The following is an 18,893-nucleotide window of genomic DNA, read 5'->3' as shown; positions in this document are numbered from 1 at the left end:
GGAACAGATCTATTGGTTTTACAATGATGATTATTTTTATTTTTTATTTAAACAGTTTTTTAGGTAGTAAACTTCGTCCAAAAGTTACATTCAGTCACTCTATGTCCCTATATCTCTATGTATAGATCGGAAATGTACAAATTGTCTCTTAGAAATTCTCCAGGTGCAGCATTTTAAAACATATAACATAATATATCCAAAGTGACAGACACAGTTCAATCTCAGTTCTAAAACATTTCATAAATGTATTATATAATATTATAATTTATGTAGGTACCTATAATTCAACAAAAAATCATATTTTATATTATTTTGCACATGGCCTTGCAATTTGAAACTTTATCTAAACTCAAATATTATTATACATAAAATTAAGGCTTGGTTTTATAATGATCTATTAGAATTAATAAAGTTTACTTTATAAAGTAAAGTTATATTATTAAGTAAAGTTTACTAAATAAAGTTTACTCTACTAAAACCTTGAGGCTTGTGGTTGTTAACAACACATTTAAAGTACGTTACCCCAGCACCCGTACTTCCGAAATCATAAACTGTAATCATGCAGTATAATGTATTTATGTGTGTACGTAATTTATTATGGAAAATAAAATAAACTGGACGGAGAAAACGAGTCGGACAACCTCTAATCGAACGATACACTCGCACATTGCCCCCTGCAGGTTAACGTGTTAAGCAATACATGCTATGGCGAAGCGTCATAGGAGACAAAGAGACAACGTCTCCTCATTTAGAAATTAGAACACGAGACAAATAAATAATTATTTTGTTTTATAAAATATTTAAAAATTTGAATTTTTAATGTGTATGTTTCATTGTTTTAGTATATTTTGTTAAAATTGGTTTTTCGTTGTACCTAGTGTTGTACAGTTATAGAATTCTTGAAATAGATTAGAAGCGCGCGATACGGCCGTGCGTACGAGCTGGCGATACGGGTCATTCCAAAAAATATGGTATCATATCTAACGTTATCTAACGCAACGTCTCGCAAATATGGACGCACGGGTACAGGGGGAATGCTAATGTGAGTGGGGTTTACTATGTACGCTATGAGACACGTCTCGCCGTTCGTAATTACCTCAGTCCTCAATATTCATTATCGACGTCGCCGTCGCATTGTCACACTATCGTCGATCACAGATGTCATTGATAGATACGTCGCACGTGTTTCTTAATATTTATTTGTCAAATTTGAACTTAAAATACTTATAAAAATAATTGTGTTTTTAATATATGTTTTTTTAGATTTGTTGGTTACAGTATGAGCTATATATGAAAATCCGAGTTTTAAATGTTCAATCCTTAGCTATAAAAATCGAACATTTCTTCGTCATTTTTTAACTACAAAATAGTTTGAACATTTTCGAGATTTTGATAAATTTTTAACTTTAAATACTTATAAAAAAACAATTATGCCTATAGAAATATGGAAATATAAGATTTATATAACTTATTATATTTAGGTATTAAATACATTTTTATATAATCTGTGATAATACTTCACCTTCACAAAAACATATTGTTACCCGGCGTATTGTATAGGCAAAATAGGTACATTATTGCGCAGTGTCAAATATTGGCGATAATTTTAGGTCTTCACGTGTACGTAGATAAAATTCAATATCCAATATGTATCCAAATTTACAATATAGTGTGTGGACACTACACAGACAAATATGATAATATTATAACACGGCAATAATATTATAAAATATAATGTAATATAATAAGACAAAAACTATAATTTTTACCCAAAGTAATACTTTTCAGAAGTATTGAAAATCATCTTCAAATACAAAAAAAAATTCTTTTTACTTTATAGTTCTGAAATAATTTGTTATAATCAAAAATGTGTTCATTGCATTTTAAAAACATGATTCGTTCAATAAGTAATAACCAAAATTCTGGTCAGTCATGTTAGTTGCACCACAACAATGAACTTTTACTTATAATTATTAATTAGTAGTATAATAATATTTTCGTATAATTAAATAACTATAAAGTACAATAGCCGTTAAGCAGAAATTTTTACATTTATATTTTGTTATTGACTTAAGCTAATAGTGATACCGACTACAGACGTATCTTTTCGATCTTCGTCGACAATAAACTGTCTCCTGGAGAAAAAAAAACATTTAATCGACGTAAACCGATACCAAACTATTATACTTTTAGTATATTTTAGTAATAATTAGCTGTTGAGTGCGGAACAATAAATGTATAGAGCTTACAATGACGTGTGTTTTAGATTCTGAGCGGAGCGATGACTGTATTGATTTGACAATGATGTGTGTTTTTAAATTTTTTATGATTGTGTCTGTCACCACTGTTTGGGGCAGTAAAACTGCTTCGATTTTCTTCAACAGTATCTTGTTCGATGGAAAGTGAAAGTTTGGAAACCTTGGAAAGTAAAAATAAAAATAAAAATTATAGCAAACCGATAATTTTTACGCTAAATCGGTTTTCGACAAAATCGATTTGGTTTTTGGTTTAACTCTAAAAGTCTAAAACAAATGAAAGTATAAACATGAAATTATCACTAGTTGTTTATATTTTGTCACGTTTTTCGTCCTCTTAAATCGTGGTCATAATATGGAGGCAGCGTTCACATCGGCCAGAACTACCACCAATAGATAACCATTCTGACTTATCACTAAGATATAGTAAGAATTGTTATCAAATAAATAACCACATAATAATATTATTTTATTATTCGCCGACTTTTGAATGATTCCATTATTTGAACAGAAATACAGACTACATTCGTACAGAGTTGTATTCATACGTTTTAGTAAAAAATTGCCATGCATAAGTGTATTCTTTTTAGTAAAAAATCCAAAGTATCGCCTAACCAAATTACGTTAATTTTCATTTGTAAGTATTATTTTCTAGTTGTAGTGTTGTACTGATTATATTTCTCAATAATATGGGGTTAGTCTAATTTGCTAATTTGTTCACAAATATAGATTTCCAAAAAATTAAAATAGAAGGAAATAATGATTAAAAATCTTCGAATTAATCAGTGATTATAAACAAGACTCGGTAAATCAGAAGATATTATGGCCAGAGGCTGTCTCAAAACATAATCCAAACCACGTCGTGTCTGGGATAGAGAAGTAAAATAAATTTTAATAATTTACAGCAATACTGGTACTACTCTGAGCACGACTAGTAAATCATCAAAGAGGTAAAATCTTTTAATATAATTCATAAATTAGGTATTTAGACATTTTTTACAGCTTGACATTTTCAGAAAATTATGTTTCCCCAATGATGAATTAGAAGAAAATGAACAGACAAACAAAGGATTTGAAGACATTACAGACTTACAGTTTATGATTTTAATTAACCCAAAAAAGCCTTAGAAACTTAATAATGTCTAATTCACACACACTTATGTAAGTATATTACTCAAGTCTCCGATTTTAAATGTTTGGAAAAACCAAAAGCTACTTAATAGCTTATCAATTTTAGTTCATACAATGGATTATTGTTTTCAAAAAAGATATATATGATGTACCGCATACAAGGAACTAAGAAGTGGAGCCAATGTATTGACATCTTTTCAGACGTTGACTTTCTTGATCATAATTCTACCGACTCAGATGAAGCCATACAATTTTGGAGCGAACTATGAAACTTAAAGGTGGGAATATTGTTGATAGGTTTTTATTCTAAATATATTTTATTGTGCCATTAACTAACATACACGCCTGTTCATGGGACACATTGTATATCTAATTGTGTGCATGGACTTATATTTGTATCGAAAGGGCTAAGCCTGTTTAGTCAATATAAATGAATAAATAAATAATTATATGTTACAATCTTAAAATATCCATAGCTTGCTTTAAAAGTAAAATACAAATAAATGCTTCAAAAAATGGTTTCTTAAAAAATATTTTTGCTTATTAGTTTGATTATAATATTATGTCAAATCACTCTAATATTAAAGCTAACAGTACAAAATTGGATCTACTGAACTCACGTTTGCATGTTGCTCGTTATTCTAAGAGAGAAAACAAATGGTGCACTGACATATTTTTAACAAAGTTTTAATTATTTAGGCAATACAATTTTGCTGAGCAAGAATCTAATTTCAATAACACAGTGGCCCTCAACAATTTAAATTGCAAAGAAACACATAACTAGTTTCTACTTCAGTGTCTTTTTTGAAAGCAAACTGAATCTAGTTGGATGACAGGTAAAAATTGAAAATGTTCAGGTGTTTTCAATGACATCAGGAAAAACAGTTCTTTTAGCATTTTTTATACACCATACAATTTTTAAAACAATTTTACTCTTTTTGAGCTAACTATAGGGATAAGATATTTTGGTGGAACTACATTGAAATTATAAGTTTTCTTTATTTACTGTCATTTTAACAAATCACATACCTAATTGATAAAAATGATGATAATATACGTCATTAACTACATTTGTTTTTAGAAACAAAAAGTTATTTTAGAACTTGTCTCTTTACACGGTACACAGCGACAACCAGTACAAAGTACAGGTACCGCAGCGACTGGTCTACACTTTTGTCAACCGCCACCACGGGCTAAGACGGCGCGACACCGTCGACTCTCCCACTGTGCCGCAAAGGCACAAGGCGGGACAGGAAGGCAAGTCATGCAAGAGTACTGACCACCGGAAGCCTTTCTCTCGTTCACCAACCGTCTTAACGCCATCATACCGCCAACAGCTATACCACGTCGAATACACCAGTTCTCATCCAATCACCGAAGTTAAACTCTCGACCACAACATAAATACTTGTATTATCATACTACCACCGTCGGCAGTATACCGGTACTTTTATTACACCCAAATAAACGTCCCTCGCTGACCATTTATGTTCAAGTTGTGTTGTGTAATTTTTGTGAGTATCACCTTATCCTGAAACCACAGACAGCTACCAGCTTACCGCGGACAGCACCTACAGTACTCCACGGCCGTACCCGCGTCACACTATTGATCTGATTGTTATGACAATTGGATCTATATTTTGAGACATTGCGAGTAAGTGGCAACTTGTCACAAAATAAAGTTCTATTAAAGTGTGCAAATATGTGAACATTGTGAACATCTAAAATTTCATATAGGTACAAACTAATAAGTTGTACCCCTAAGGAAAACCGAGAATTTTTACACTAAATCGGTTTTTGACAAAATCGATTTTGGCTTTTGGTGTAACTCTACAACAAAATACCGTAGATACTTGAAGTTATCAATGGTTGTTTATATTAACATTTTCTAAACACGATAAAATTTTCAACATTTTTTGATTTGTTTTGGACTGTCTATGGACAATTTTAAATAAAAATTTTTTTTTTTGTAAATATCAATAAAATTTAATTCCTTGGACCAAAAAAAAATAAATAACACATCATTATAAAATCAATACATTCATCGAAGCTGCTCAGTCGATCAGAATCTAAAATTAATACAAAATTCATATATCTACTAAAAATGTACATTGCCCACAAACAATTGAATGCTGCCACAAATCCCTGTTAACTTGTACACATTATAAAATGTATGCATAATAATTGTACAAAATTTCAACATTGGTATAAACAACAAAGTAAATATAAATATATATATATATATATGTTCTCCAATAAATAATCTTCTTAAGTCATAACAATTATTGTTTTGTAAATTAAAATTTTTTTCAGGTAACATAATGATTTTATATTGGAAATTTAATTTTGAAATAGCTGTCTCCATATTTATACCGAAACATTGTTTAAAATCTAATCACATAATTTTCAATTACTTAATATTATTGAATAATTCAAATAGTTGTAACATAAAATTAACTTGTAATAATTTTGTAACAACTTTGTTGAAAAAGCCCAATAAATTAAAAATGTAGGCTGTATTATTTTCTAATCAAAGAAACTCCACCTTTAATATAAACTATAAAGTAAAACCAGCTATATAAAATATAAATTTATTAAAATAAAATTATTTAAAACAAAGGATATACAAATATTTGCGAAAATATAAATTATTGAATTCCAAATAAAATAATTAAAAAATGGATTAGTACATTTTTTTCTTATTTATATAATTTTTTTAACAACATAATATCTAAAACAAAAAAAATTAGAAACATTTGGTGTTCATGGAAATACAGTCTATTTTTCAGCTATTTTTTCATATTCTTGTATGAATAGTTCAAACGATTCTTTACTTATAACTCTATCCTGATGGAGTTGATTAAACAGTTTTAACACCATTCCTAATGGAAAAACAATATCACATTATTAATAAGACTAAAAATTAAATAGTTCACAACTGACCTGTAGGATGTTTAAGTGTAGCAGACATTATTTGAATGCCGAACATACATTGTACTTCTCGTGCCTGGATTTCATTTTTTGGTAGTGGTTTCAATTTAATATAATGGGTCAACATTTTTACATGAACATGATCAAAGAAATCTTCATATGAATGATTTAACTCTATAAATTAAAAATTAATATTTATTAGTTAAGTAACTATTTTATTATATGTTCAGAAGTAGTGACTTACTCAAACATACAATGACAATAGCTACAGTCAGTGCTCGCACAAACAGAGAGCTTTTTATTATTTCTGCACTAATATTAGTCTAAATAAAAAAAAATAAGTATTTATTAACAATATTTATTATCAACTTGCATAATACAAAGTACAATGCAATAATTTAAATGGATATTTTATTATTTTACTAACAGATATCCAGCTTTGCAATATATCGTACAGTAATTTATTGTCAGTCAGCTTAATTTGATCATACATGGCAATAGATAAAATGAATACTCCAACTTGCTAAAGTTAAATAAACATTATACTATCAATTAAATACGAGAAATAAATATACATGCATTTATTATGAACTTACTTACATCTTTTTTAAAATATTTATTTATTTGGTTATTAGGCATGAAGACGCCAAGAGGAATATTTTCTAACATATTCCACTTATTGTAAATCCACAGTATACCACCTAGATGCTAAAATTATAAAAATAGTAGTATTAATATGTCAGCCAATTTTACTGTAATAGCAATAATGTAGTACATGGATCTACATTAATAGTTTATAATACCTATTTCTACTATTGTGATTAGTGGTACTTTAAAACCTTTATAAAAAGGTGACATTACTGTAACAATTATAATAACAGTAATAGTTCAAATGGTTTTTTATGAACGAGCAATTTGTACTATCCATATAGAGCATAATATTGTAGATAAAATTGTATTTATTTTTATTTTATTATTTTATATTTTAATGTGTTACGTAATGTGCTAGCTGGTGATTTTATTCTGATTATGCTGTTCCACCGCAGAGTGGTGCCTTCATACAGCGAATTACAGGTTGTTTTTTCCCTTTTTCCGTGAAAATCAACTAGGATACAGAGTTATATACAGTATTAAAATATTTTAGTTTCTAAGCGAATTGAGGAATGTATTATTATGTGAGAGATGAATGTACTGAATGGCCGTAGTCGCAATCTGGGTGACACTAAATACTATAATAATAAAAAAACAGGTAATTGCAGCAGGGTGGAGTAGGTCAGCAGTGGTGGAAGTGTTCTGTTAAGAATAATAGAATATTTAAAAGCTATTTGGCTAAATTAAATTTTCAATAATAAGATTGTGTATCCAATATATTTTGTGTATCTAGAAGGCTAGAACTATTCATACAAGATTAAGGCAAAGAAATTCTGGTAAAAAAGTTGTTAAAAGAATGATGTAAATTGTGATTACAAAACAATTGTACCTACCTATAGATAAATATTCTAAATAAAGACTTTTGAATAATGATAATGAACAACTTAAAAGAAAATTATAATAATCTAGACTGAAAGGAACAATTAAGAAGTGCTAAACATGGTACAAGAGCAAATATTATACATCAATAAAATTAAAGAAACAAGAAAAATTAGTCCCACTATATGCCGCAAAATTAATTTTTTTTAGATATTGTCACTACCAAGCTGATTCAGTAAACAAGAATTAGCAGGAAAACAAGAAAATTGGTCAAGGCTATAGAGGTAAAAAAAATGTTTTTAATATTGAATAAGAAAAGAAAAATAGAACAAGTAACTATACTGTCACATACTTCTTTAACGTTCTGTGTTTCCTTGGAACTATTAATTTTATATAATACTTCAGTAAACAATTTACTAGAATTGTCTGGTCGTATAGAAGTACATGAATCTTTTAAATTGTTGAAGTCGAAGGAAGTATTCTGTGATAATAACAATGGAGCTATAAATAAAACATTTAAATTAATAATGTTAGAATATTTCAAATAATTGATAAAAATTATAAATACAAATTTACCAATAATTGCAGCAATATAGGAGAAAAATTGAGGGTAATAAATCAAAAAATCACACCAATATTTAAGAACATCGTCAAATCTTCAAAAACAAAAATAAGAATGTTATATAGTTTGAAAAAGTAGAAAATTAATACGTACCCTTGAGTGATGGCCTCCATAGAAAGAATTTTTTTGGATAAAAGTTCTGCAAAAATCGTTCCTGCTACTGTTGTTCGAGTGATAGGACAATCTAATATTATTAGTGACATAGATTTCACAAACTCTTTATGCCTTGTGCGAATTACCGAAGATTCATCTTCTGATAATGAGTAAATTATTTCCTATATTAGAAAGCGCAATTATTAATTAATATTATTTACTATCAAACATTAAGTAAGTATTATAAATATTTTATTTTTAATACATACATTTAAATTATTAAGTTCCTCATAGTCTACAAGTATGCTTTTACATTTCATATTGATTTTATAAGCAACTACTGAGTTCAATGGATGTTCAACTGTCTCTTTGAGCATTAAAAGCTTTCCATGACTACGATCCAATATAACTGTTTCACTTACTAGATTATATTTAGCCCCTAGACACTGAAAATCATAACTACAAGGTATTTGAATTGTTTTATAAAGAAATTATTAAATTCTATCAAATAGGTGATTAATAGTACTTAATACTATCCCCTAACAAATTTTATGAAATGCAATAATTTAGTTAAAATATTAAAATCATGAATATTCATTTAAAAACTTACACTTAATGAACTAAATTGTGGTGCAATGAATGATTTTGTACTCCAGTTATTTAATACATACGGTTTCTTTTGACAAATAGCTTCACTACCAACTTTTAATAAAAATAATATAGAATACACTTTCTTTCCAGTTGGGTTTGTAAAACTCCATTGTCCTATATAAATATAAAATAATACAATGTGTAAACATGACAAGAAAAATAATAATCTCACCTTCAACATAGGGTAAATTGTCTAAATAACTAGGAAACTTTACAGCGCCATATACAACAACATGTTTCAGTCTGTCATTTTGGGTTTCTTTCAGTTTTGGAATCTCTTCCTCTTTGTTTTTCAAGATCTGATTATTCTTATTCTTCTTTTTTTCTTTTAAAATATTCTATAATATAAATTAATTGTTTCAGATTTATATATACGTATAAATTTATCATGCTATAGTAAAAATGTTTAATAATAATATATTACCTACTTCACTGAAATATAATATACAAATACAAATTAAATTATTTAAATCTTAAGTAGGTACGTACATAATTAATTAAAATTGATTTATTTTAAATCTGAGGATATCAATATTTAATTTCCTACTCTAATTTATTCATTAATGGTATTACATTTTCAAATAATTTTATTTACCTACTTTTATACAATTATGATTACTTAGTTTTTAATGAAGTATTGTAAACATACTGTTTTAATATTGTTACAACAATTTTAAACAAATTCAGTATCTATAACTTTTTCTATAATAAAGGGGTTTTAAATTAAATACTCTCTAAAATCATTAAACAAATTTACTTTAAAATATAACCTATAAAATTATATGTAAAATTATTTTTACTAACCCATTTTCATCATCTCTAAAATCACGAAATGAGTATTCCAACCCAAATTTCTATACCGTAACTATTTATTGATTGTACAACCGAAAAGTAAAATGTTTGTATTAAGAGGACGCTCACCCGCATATGTTGTCTCTGTCTTACAGGTGTGTAGCATAGCAATTTGTACGCTCAGCAGAACACGTATAGCTTTGTTAGTTTAAAAATTATAAATTAATATTATTTACTATCAAACTTTAAGTAAGTATTATAAATATTTTATTTTTAATACATTCATTTAAATTATTAAGTTCCTCATAGTCTACAAGTAAGCTTTTACATTTCATATTGATTTTATAAGCAACTACTGAGTTCAATGGATGTTCAACTGTCTCTTTGAGCATTAAAAGCTTTCCATGACTACAATCCAATATAACCGTTTCACTTACTAGATTATATTTAGCCCCTAGACACTAAAAATCATAACTACAAGGTATTTGAATTGTTTTATAAAGAAATTATTAAATTCTATCAAATAGGTGATTAATAGTACTTAATACTATCCCCTAACAAATTTTATGAAATGCAATAATTTAGTTAAAATATTAAAATAATGAATATTCATTTAAAAACTTACACTTAATGAACTAAATTGTGGTGCAATGAATGATTTTGTACTCCAGTTATTTAATACATACGGTTTCTTTTGACAAATAGCTTCACTACCAACTTTTAATAAAAATAATATAGAATACACTTTCTTTCCAGTTGGGTTTGTAAAACTCCATTGTCCTATATAAATATAAAATAATACAATGTGTAAACATGACAAGAAAAATAATAATCTCACCTTCAACATAGGGTAAATTGTCTAAATAACTAGGAAACTTTACAGCGCCATATACAACAACATGTTTCAGTCTGTCATTTTGGGTTTCTTTCAGTTTTGGAATCTCTTCCTCTTTGTTTTTCAAGATCTGATTATTCTTCTTCTTCTTTTTTTCTTTTAAAATATTCTATAATATAAATTAATTATGTTTCAGATTTACATATACGTATAAATTTATCATGCTATAGTAAAAATGTTTAATAATAATATATTACCTACTTCACTGAAATATATACAAATACAAATTAAATTATTTAAATCTTAAGTAGGTACATACATAATTAATTAAAATTGATTTATTTTAAATCTGGGGATATCAATATTTAATTTCCTACTCTAGTTTATTCATTAATGGTATTACATTTTCAAATAATTTTATTTACCTACTTTTATACAATTATGATTACTTAGTTTTTAATGAAGTATTGTAAGCATACTGTTTTAATATTGTTACAACAATTTTAAACAAATTCAGTATCTATAACTTTTTCTATAATAAAGGGGTTTTAAATTAAATACTCTCTAAAATCATTAAACAAATTTACTTTAAAATATAACCTATAAAATTATATGTAAAATTATTTTTACTAACCCATTTTCATCATCTCTAAAATCACGAAATGAGTATTCCAACCCAAATTTCTATACCGTAACTATTTATTGATTGTACAACCGAAAAGTAAAATGTTTGTATTAAGAGGACGCTCACCCGCATATGTTGTCTCTGTCTTGCAGGTGTGTAGCATAGCAAATTGTACGCTCAGCAGAACACGTATAGCTTTGTTAGTTTAAAAAATTACGAGTGAATTGACCTCTTATATAATTTAAAGGTAAGATTAATTCAAAGGGTAACTGTAACATGTCGTCAATAGAAAGGTGTCCAAAGTTGGATGTCAAGTGTCCTTATCCATTTGAACGCATAGTTGTTTGCTTCGTGGAGTTCTTCCACTGTCTCATTAATCTTAAAGGCACGGAGTGGGCAGTCGCTTATTATGTGGAAGAAGAATGTACTGAATGGTTGTGGTCGCAATCTGGACGATATCTCATTTTACATTTGTAGACCATCTCATCGGAACGACCAATACAATTTATGTATAATAAATACAATATTAAAATTAGTAAGAAATGTATACTTTACTTACAGCTTGCTGACTTAGAGAAACATGTGCAGGCTCCATTTGTCTTTGACCGAATATAATTATTAGTTATGAATGCAATAATATTATTATTCAAATACTACAAAAGACAATACCTACGAGACAGAACCTCGCATAGAATATAGAACAATGATTCTTTACTATCTTGAATTTTTTTATTATCTTATCAAAATCCCGTGCTTTTGTTTATAGCACCCAACGTGTATTGATAAACCTTCTTGCTAGCACCACAGAATTACATGATAGCACGAACACAGATATATATAATACAAGGTGTATTGATTGTGTATTAGTTGATGTCACCTTGATATAATATATTATTATGGTATCCACCACGGAATTAGATTAATCCATAGATATATAATATTAATATGTAGTTAATATATAGTTTAATATAATATAGTCCGTGGCTATACGTGGGTATACTATTTTATGTTCGTGGTCCGTGGTACCCACAGATATAGATAATAAATTATTATCTGTGTGGTATCTAATCTATCTATGAAAATTGTTATCATCATAATATTAAGAGGGCCCACTAATAGACAAAATACGGCATAAAAACATGGTTTCGTAATTCCAGTAATACGGCTTATCAAAGCGTTTTACAGTATAAATACTTATTACAAAAATTGTAGAGGAGAATTTTTTTAACAATCGTAAGAAGCCCGATTTTCGATGTTGTTACAAATCATAGACCGAAAAGAAGGAAAGTAGAAAATGTATACAGTTCCTTAGCCACGGGCTCCTTCACTGCTTTATGTTTCTTAGTTGTCAGTAGTTATATGGTTACAATCATAGACCCATTAAGAATAATTATTAATTTTTTCGTTATTGGAACTTCAAAAAAAGTTATTTAAGATTGAAAAACACAAATAGATTAACACTAATGGATTTTGATACATAATACGAATTTTTTTCGTATAAGTGATATCTAAAAAATAAAAACGATATTGCACAGCCAAAGTTCTCCTTTAAATGTGGTGAAAATTTCGTTTCTTAATAATTATGACTGGCCTTCTCGGTTCTTTCCCGCGCCAAAACTTTTATGCTGTGCCCGGTGCCGTAATAACCATAGATCACAATCATATCATATTGTTCTGTGATAATATGCGGGTGGGACGTCGTCAATATCATTAGTCTGATTATAACAATTGTGATAAGACATTTTTTAATTCAAATGTTGATTTTTCATGGTTGGTCATGTTGGCGTAGTTTTGGTTGTAAATTCTACCTAAATTCTACCTGGAGAACAACTTTACTGCTCTATATTATTTTGAATTTTGATGTCCAGTATGTCCATACTATTTTGTTCCGGAACGGCGGAATAATAATAATGGTAACACCGAAATTTGTTATCGACAACGACAACGGCGTTTTGATAATACTGCCTGTAAAGTGTAAACAAAGATGATGTGTTTGCCGCTACAACATCGTTTTACCGCGTAAAATCGTTCCGAGTCTTTGTGACAAGGTTGTGCGTGCGGGTGAGCTGCCGCTTCGAACGGTGTCTACCACACAATACCGCTTACTGGTCATTATAATTTTGCCTCCAAATCCACGGCATACGTCTGCCACCGCATTGTCCCGACCACACGCACCGTTTCCACTCTTCAAGTCCTATCCGTCCGGATCGCGTTACTCCTCGTCATTTAGCGTTTGACTTCTGTCGCTCGTCCGCACTACAACCACTTCTCTCCTCGCCTGCCGACCATTCGTGCGTTCCAACGTTATTTGATCAACGATCGACGACAATTTTATTGTTTACATTTTCAACCATGATGACGATGAACAAGGAAAACGTAATGGACAACTCGCAACAACTACAGGTAAATATTTGACCGGCGCGGTCATATTGGACGTGTTATAGAACCCACCGGGTACCGGAAGTGTCGTGTGTCCGCGCTTTGTCTCGTTTCCCGCCATTAACCATACCGCACGTTGTTCCGCGTAGGCACGATCTTATGATGTTGCATTAATGTTGTCGCGGTTCTTTGATTCTCTTTGAATTAATGTTGTCGTTTTCACCGTTTGCGCGTTTATCTTATTTTGTCCGTATCGGAGATTCGCGCAAAATTATATCCGTAATGGAAGGTGAACGAACCAGTGCAAAGCCCGATTGTAGTTGTTCACCTCGAATAGTTCCCTGTCTTTGTGTTCTTCGATTTCCGGAATAAAAAATTGATGCGAAATGTTCTAGGAAAAAAAACACTAAAATTTCAATGATTACGGTCTATATATTGTATATTTATATGGTCCAAATTTTCAACTGTTCTATCATTTATCAGTCAATAATTATGTAACGCCGCTTTCGATATTGTAATGTATTTCCGTGCTTTAGATAAGTTTAATATAATTTTTCATCTTTGCTTACCTACTTTCATACCATATTATTTAACAACAATGGGTAGGTTGTACACATATCATTGTTTTCCATTAATCATATTATAAAATATTTTTGTAATTGTATATAATATTATTTAAAACTTTCGTATAAAATAGAAGTAAAAATAGGAAAATGGACAATAGGTAGTATATTTCAAATATAGTACCTACCTAAGTTAGGTTAGTATTAGTAGGCATAATAGTACATTTGCACCTAACTCATTAGAATCCCGGAAAAAAAACCAAAGTGATAATATAATCAGAGAATTAGCATAATCATAAAATATAATTTAGGTGCCATGACTAAATAAGTACGTATGATTAAAAAAAACCTATTTTCGTCCGGTTTGCGCATCTTCTTACACACAAAACCATTGCTCGTAGTTCTCCACATTTCATTGGTCGGAAATATCAATAGGATAGTATAAAAGCAGAGAACTATGTGATAGACGTGGAAAGGATGGTATGCGTATCACAAAGTTGTGATCATACCTATATATTTAGTCATGATGGGTACAATATTTATGCTGTGTTATCAATATTATATAAATTAATTATATGTTTATTTTATCCAATTACTAAGCCGGGCAAGTCACTTTTTTCAACTAGTTAAGTTACTTTAATATAAAAAGTAACTAAGTTAGAATATTAATTAGGTGGTTTTTTTTTAGTTTAAAATATAAATTTAAAAAATAATTTTTTCAAATGTAATGCATTATATAAATTAATTATTATGTAGGTAGGTAGGTAACTAACTTGAATTATTGGTGTCTGCCGATGAATGAAAAATTAAATTAAACAACTGTCAACTGATAATTTGATCAAATAGGTAGATACAATAACATTAATTTCTTGGAATATCACACTATATCAGTCATTAGAATAGAACAAAATAAGAAATTGAAACATTCAATAAATGAAAAAAATAACTAGTTAGGTACTTATTATTTTTAACGAATTAGATCAGATTATTTTACACATTAAATTCAGCTAGTTAAGTTACAAAATTAATATGAATTAAATCTAACTAGTTAGTGTCCAGCTTTGTCCAATTTATTACAAAGACATTTATTTATTCCCAATTAACATAGCTACTATAGGTTTTATAATATGATGGTAATATTATGTATATTATTATTGGGATACTAACGAATTCATTAATTGAAACTGGTACCTATATTTGGTAGGGGGCCCAGGTCTTCTAATTTTTAAGAGAGCCTACCGGGATTTTCCCAGAATCCCGGTGGGCCATTATGTACCTGTCAGTACTTTTGACAATTTAACCATGGTTGATTTAATTACATGATGCAAATGCAGAAAGGTTTACTTGTGATTTTTTAAATTTTATATCTAGGTACCTATTTCAACATTTTAAAACTAATTATAAAAAAAAATTTGCTGGTTTTTGATTTACCACAATTTGAATATGTAGATATTGGATCGTTGTGTATTGTACACTTCCCAGTTTGACACCATCTACCTGACTTTGATTCACACTTTACAATATAAATACACTATAAAAAAACAAAGCTTAACCTAAATCATGTTATTTCAACATTTAAGAGATTAATTTCCCTGTCTTATTATGGTATGTAATCCTAGAATCAAAAACACTTTAACTGGTGGAAAAGCTTGGTTCAGAGTATTGATTTAGGCCAATAAATTATTTACCCAGTTCTGCCAGTGCTACTATTAATTGGTAGATAAGTAGGTTTCAAATTAAAAAAATATATAAATCACATTGAAGACTATTGTATCTGTATCTATATTATCCACATTATTTATTCAATCATTTTTGTATTCTAATGATATATTTTGTTTTCAGATGACAAATAAAAATTTTTTTGAATCTGTGTCTGCCTATAGAGCAAACTTTGATGCAACAATTGAACCCTTACTGAAAGATAATCCGAGACGTTTTGTCATATTCCCAATTATATATGATGATATTTGGGCCATGTACAAAAAACAAGAAGCTTCTTTTTGGAATGTAGAAGAAGTCAATTTGAAATCGGTAAACTCTAGTTCATCAAAGTGACTAAAAGTAATTTTCTAATTAAAGTGGACTTTTTTTTTTAGGATCTTGAAGATTGGATGAAATTGACTGATGAAGAGCGTCACTTTGTATCCCACGTATTAGCATTTTTTGCTGCTTCGGATGGCATTGTCAATGAAAATCTTGTTGAACGATTCTCTCAAGAAGTTCAAGTAACTGAGGCTAGATGTTTTTATGGGTTCCAAATAATGATGGAAAATATACATTCAGAAATGTATAGCTTATTAATTGACACATATATTCAAGACCCAAAAGAAAAGTACATTTATTATTTTTTTGTTAATTGTTCTTGTTATTTATAACTTAATTATTTTTATTTTTTTATGTAGAGACTTTTTATTCAATGCTATTGAAACCATGCCATGTGTAAAAAAGAAGGCAGATTGGGCTCTTAAATGGATCAGTGATAGTAAAGCAACTTTTGGTGAAAGGTTGGTTGCATTTGCTGCCGTTGAAGGTATATTTTTCTCTGGAAGTTTTGCTGCATTATTTTGGTTGAAGAAAAGAGGATTAATGCCAGGTTTGACTTTTAGCAACGAGCTGATTTCTAGAGATGAGGTATGTTTTAACGTTTTCAAGGATAATATTATAATGCATATAACGTATTTTATTATTTTAATGTTTTTTTTAGGGTTTACACACAGATTTTGCCTGTCTCTTATTTAAACATTTAGATCAAAAGCCACCTCAAGCTGTTATCACACATATCATTTGTGAAGCCGTGACCATTGAACAAGATTTTTTGACGAATGCTTTACCTGTTAGGATGGTTGGCATGAGCTGTGAAAAGATGGCCGTATATATTGAATTTGTTGCTGATAGGCTGTTAAACGAGTTGGGATGTCCTGCAGTAAGTACATTTATTTATCATAGTAATAATAATTTTCAAATTTAATTAAATATGTAAATTAAAGGTTTACAGATCCTCAAACCCGTTCCCATTTATGGATCTTATATCTCAACAAGGAAAGACAAACTTCTTTGAAAAAAGAGTTGGCGATTATCAAAAAGCTTCAGTAGCCGTTATTGAAACTCCTCAATTGTCGACAATGGACATAACTGAACAAGACTTTTAAATTAAGTATATTCTGATAGCCGCAGTATTTCCTTCTATTTGTGTACTTATTTATTCTATGTTTCCCCCCCACCACCCATCAGAGGGTTATTAGTTACATTATTTAACGAAGCCGCACTATGCACTCTGAATTATGTTTGTGAATAAAATTATTTTGTCAATGACGTATTTATTATTATAAGAAAACTTTATTTTTAAATTTTATAACAAAAAAGAAAAGTATTTAAAATCTTTATAAATTATACTATCATACTTTTTATATTTGTCGTATTTATAGTTTAATTGTAATTTAAAATTTAGAAATATATGACAAATTTGTTGTAATTTATTGTAATACTTAATCTTTTTTTTTAATATCCTGTTAGCAGCAGTTATTTTTACATACTAGATAAATTCTTACTGAATAAGAGAAAATAAATTGTAATATAATGTAAGATTTGACTGCAGTAAACACTAGACATATAAAACAAATTGTTTTTTGCCTGGATATTGCAGAACTTAAAAGTAAACCTTGTGATTAATATGTTTTCAACTTATTAATTTAAGCATTTCAGTTTTTATTAAATTCATTTCTTTACATTTTATTATGATTAGAGAGCGGATTTGTATGCATTTGCATATTTATTCTGGTTGATCTTACACTATGCTGAGTGACTATCATACTACCTTAGGTTGCTGACATGAATAATATAATATAATGTAAATACCATCTCTATACTAAGAGAATAGGTACTGGGAATTTCGACCTCTCCAAAGCAACAACTAGATTCACTTTTTCACCGGAAAAGATGAGAAGTGAAGCATTATTTGACTACTTATCGTGCACACAGACACAAAATAAAAAAAAAAAATTACGCAGATCGTAAATTTGCTAATACTTTCAATATAGGTCGATTCAATCTAATTTTTAATCTAACAATGCTAAATGTGATCTGCTGATCGTAAATTTGCTACACAAGACGGAGACAATAAAACGACCGTGTTACGTCTTAAATCGCGGGTCATGGAGTAGCGTTCACGAAGCTTGGGACTTCGATAAAATTTAATGCCCGCCACCGACCAGAATTTCCTCCAATTGGCAATCATTCTGCCTTATCACTATGTACCACGAAATAGTAATAATTGTTATCAAATAAATACATAATAATAATATTTTTTCGTTTACCGACGTTTGAATCGCTCGCGAATCGCAATTATTTGAAATTTGAACAGAAATACAGACTACAGTCGTACAAAGTTCTATTGATACATTTTAATACAAAATCACAATGCAAAAGTGTATTATTTTTAGTAAAACATCCAAAGTATCGCATCGCCACATTACGTTAATTTTCATTTGTAAGCATTATTTTCTAGTTGTACTGATTATATTTTTTAATAATATGGAGTCAGTCTAATT

At 29.1% G+C, this 18,893-nt stretch overlaps 2 protein-coding genes and 1 long non-coding RNA gene across 5 annotated transcripts; 2 read left to right on the top strand and 1 right to left on the bottom strand.

Annotated features, from left to right (window-relative positions):
* The first annotated feature begins 2,702 nt into the window (after positions 1 to 2,702).
* Positions 2,703 to 4,893, top strand: LOC132947409 (uncharacterized). Its single transcript, XR_009664917.1, has 6 exons — positions 2,703 to 2,892; positions 2,985 to 3,205; positions 3,272 to 3,416; positions 3,493 to 3,664; positions 4,086 to 4,222; positions 4,468 to 4,893. It is a non-coding gene; the product is annotated as an uncharacterized LOC132947409 (long non-coding RNA).
* A 1,067-nt stretch (positions 4,894 to 5,960) lies between these two features.
* LOC132947405 (uncharacterized) lies at positions 5,961 to 12,328 on the bottom strand. 3 transcript variants are annotated; one of them, XM_061017683.1, is made up of 15 exons: positions 11,964 to 12,327; positions 11,531 to 11,886; positions 10,783 to 10,948; positions 10,570 to 10,724; positions 9,325 to 9,490; positions 9,112 to 9,266; positions 8,771 to 8,947; positions 8,502 to 8,683; positions 8,363 to 8,442; positions 8,139 to 8,287; positions 6,917 to 7,024; positions 6,744 to 6,839; positions 6,561 to 6,639; positions 6,329 to 6,490; positions 5,961 to 6,267 (listed from the first exon to the last, which is right to left on the bottom strand). In XM_061017683.1, the coding sequence occupies exons 2-15, from the start codon at positions 11,534 to 11,536 to the stop codon at positions 6,164 to 6,166; spliced, it is 1,785 nt and encodes a 594-aa protein (XP_060873666.1). In that variant the 5' UTR covers positions 11,537 to 11,886; positions 11,964 to 12,327; the 3' UTR covers positions 5,961 to 6,163. The 3 variants fall into 3 exon arrangements, with proteins under 3 accessions (XP_060873666.1, XP_060873664.1, XP_060873665.1); XM_061017681.1 differs by lacking the exon at positions 11,531 to 11,886 and having other exon boundaries at positions 11,964 to 12,328; XM_061017682.1 differs by lacking the exon at positions 11,964 to 12,327 and having other exon boundaries at positions 11,531 to 11,951.
* A 1,049-nt stretch (positions 12,329 to 13,377) lies between these two features.
* On the top strand, positions 13,378 to 17,828 carry LOC132947406 (ribonucleoside-diphosphate reductase subunit M2-like). Its single transcript, XM_061017684.1, has 6 exons — positions 13,378 to 13,807; positions 16,189 to 16,377; positions 16,443 to 16,678; positions 16,749 to 16,977; positions 17,051 to 17,269; positions 17,334 to 17,828. Exons 1-6 carry the CDS (start codon positions 13,757 to 13,759, stop codon positions 17,493 to 17,495), a joined length of 1,086 nt encoding a protein of 361 aa, XP_060873667.1. The 5' UTR covers positions 13,378 to 13,756; the 3' UTR covers positions 17,496 to 17,828.
* Positions 17,829 to 18,893: the final 1,065 nt, after the last annotated feature.

Source organism: Metopolophium dirhodum, chromosome 6 (assembly GCF_019925205.1).
Source record: "Metopolophium dirhodum isolate CAU chromosome 6, ASM1992520v1, whole genome shotgun sequence".
Lineage (NCBI taxonomy): Eukaryota > Metazoa > Arthropoda > Insecta > Hemiptera > Aphididae > Metopolophium > Metopolophium dirhodum.
Note: the sequence above shows the minus strand (reverse complement) of the source record. Positions and strands in the feature narration are given on the sequence as shown.

Excerpts from the sequence above, each read along its gene's own strand:
- LOC132947405 (XM_061017681.1), bottom strand. The coding sequence starts at position 11,999 with ATGGAGCCTGCACATGTTTCTCTAAGTCAGCAAGCT. Across the intron at positions 10,725-10,782 it reads CAATTTACCCTATGTTGAAG|GACAATGGAGTTTTACAAAC; the intron begins GTGAGATTATTA and ends ATATTTATATAG. Across the intron at positions 6,491-6,560 it reads TATTGTCATTGTATGTTTGA|AGTTAAATCATTCATATGAA; the intron begins GTAAGTCACTAC and ends TTTAATTTATAG.
- LOC132947406 (XM_061017684.1), top strand. The coding sequence starts at position 13,757 with ATGATGACGATGAACAAGGAAAACGTAATGGACAACTCGCAACAACTA. Across the intron at positions 16,378-16,442 it reads AAGAAGTCAATTTGAAATCG|GATCTTGAAGATTGGATGAA; the intron begins GTAAACTCTAGT and ends TTTTTTTTTTAG. Across the intron at positions 17,270-17,333 it reads ACGAGTTGGGATGTCCTGCA|GTTTACAGATCCTCAAACCC; the intron begins GTAAGTACATTT and ends TGTAAATTAAAG.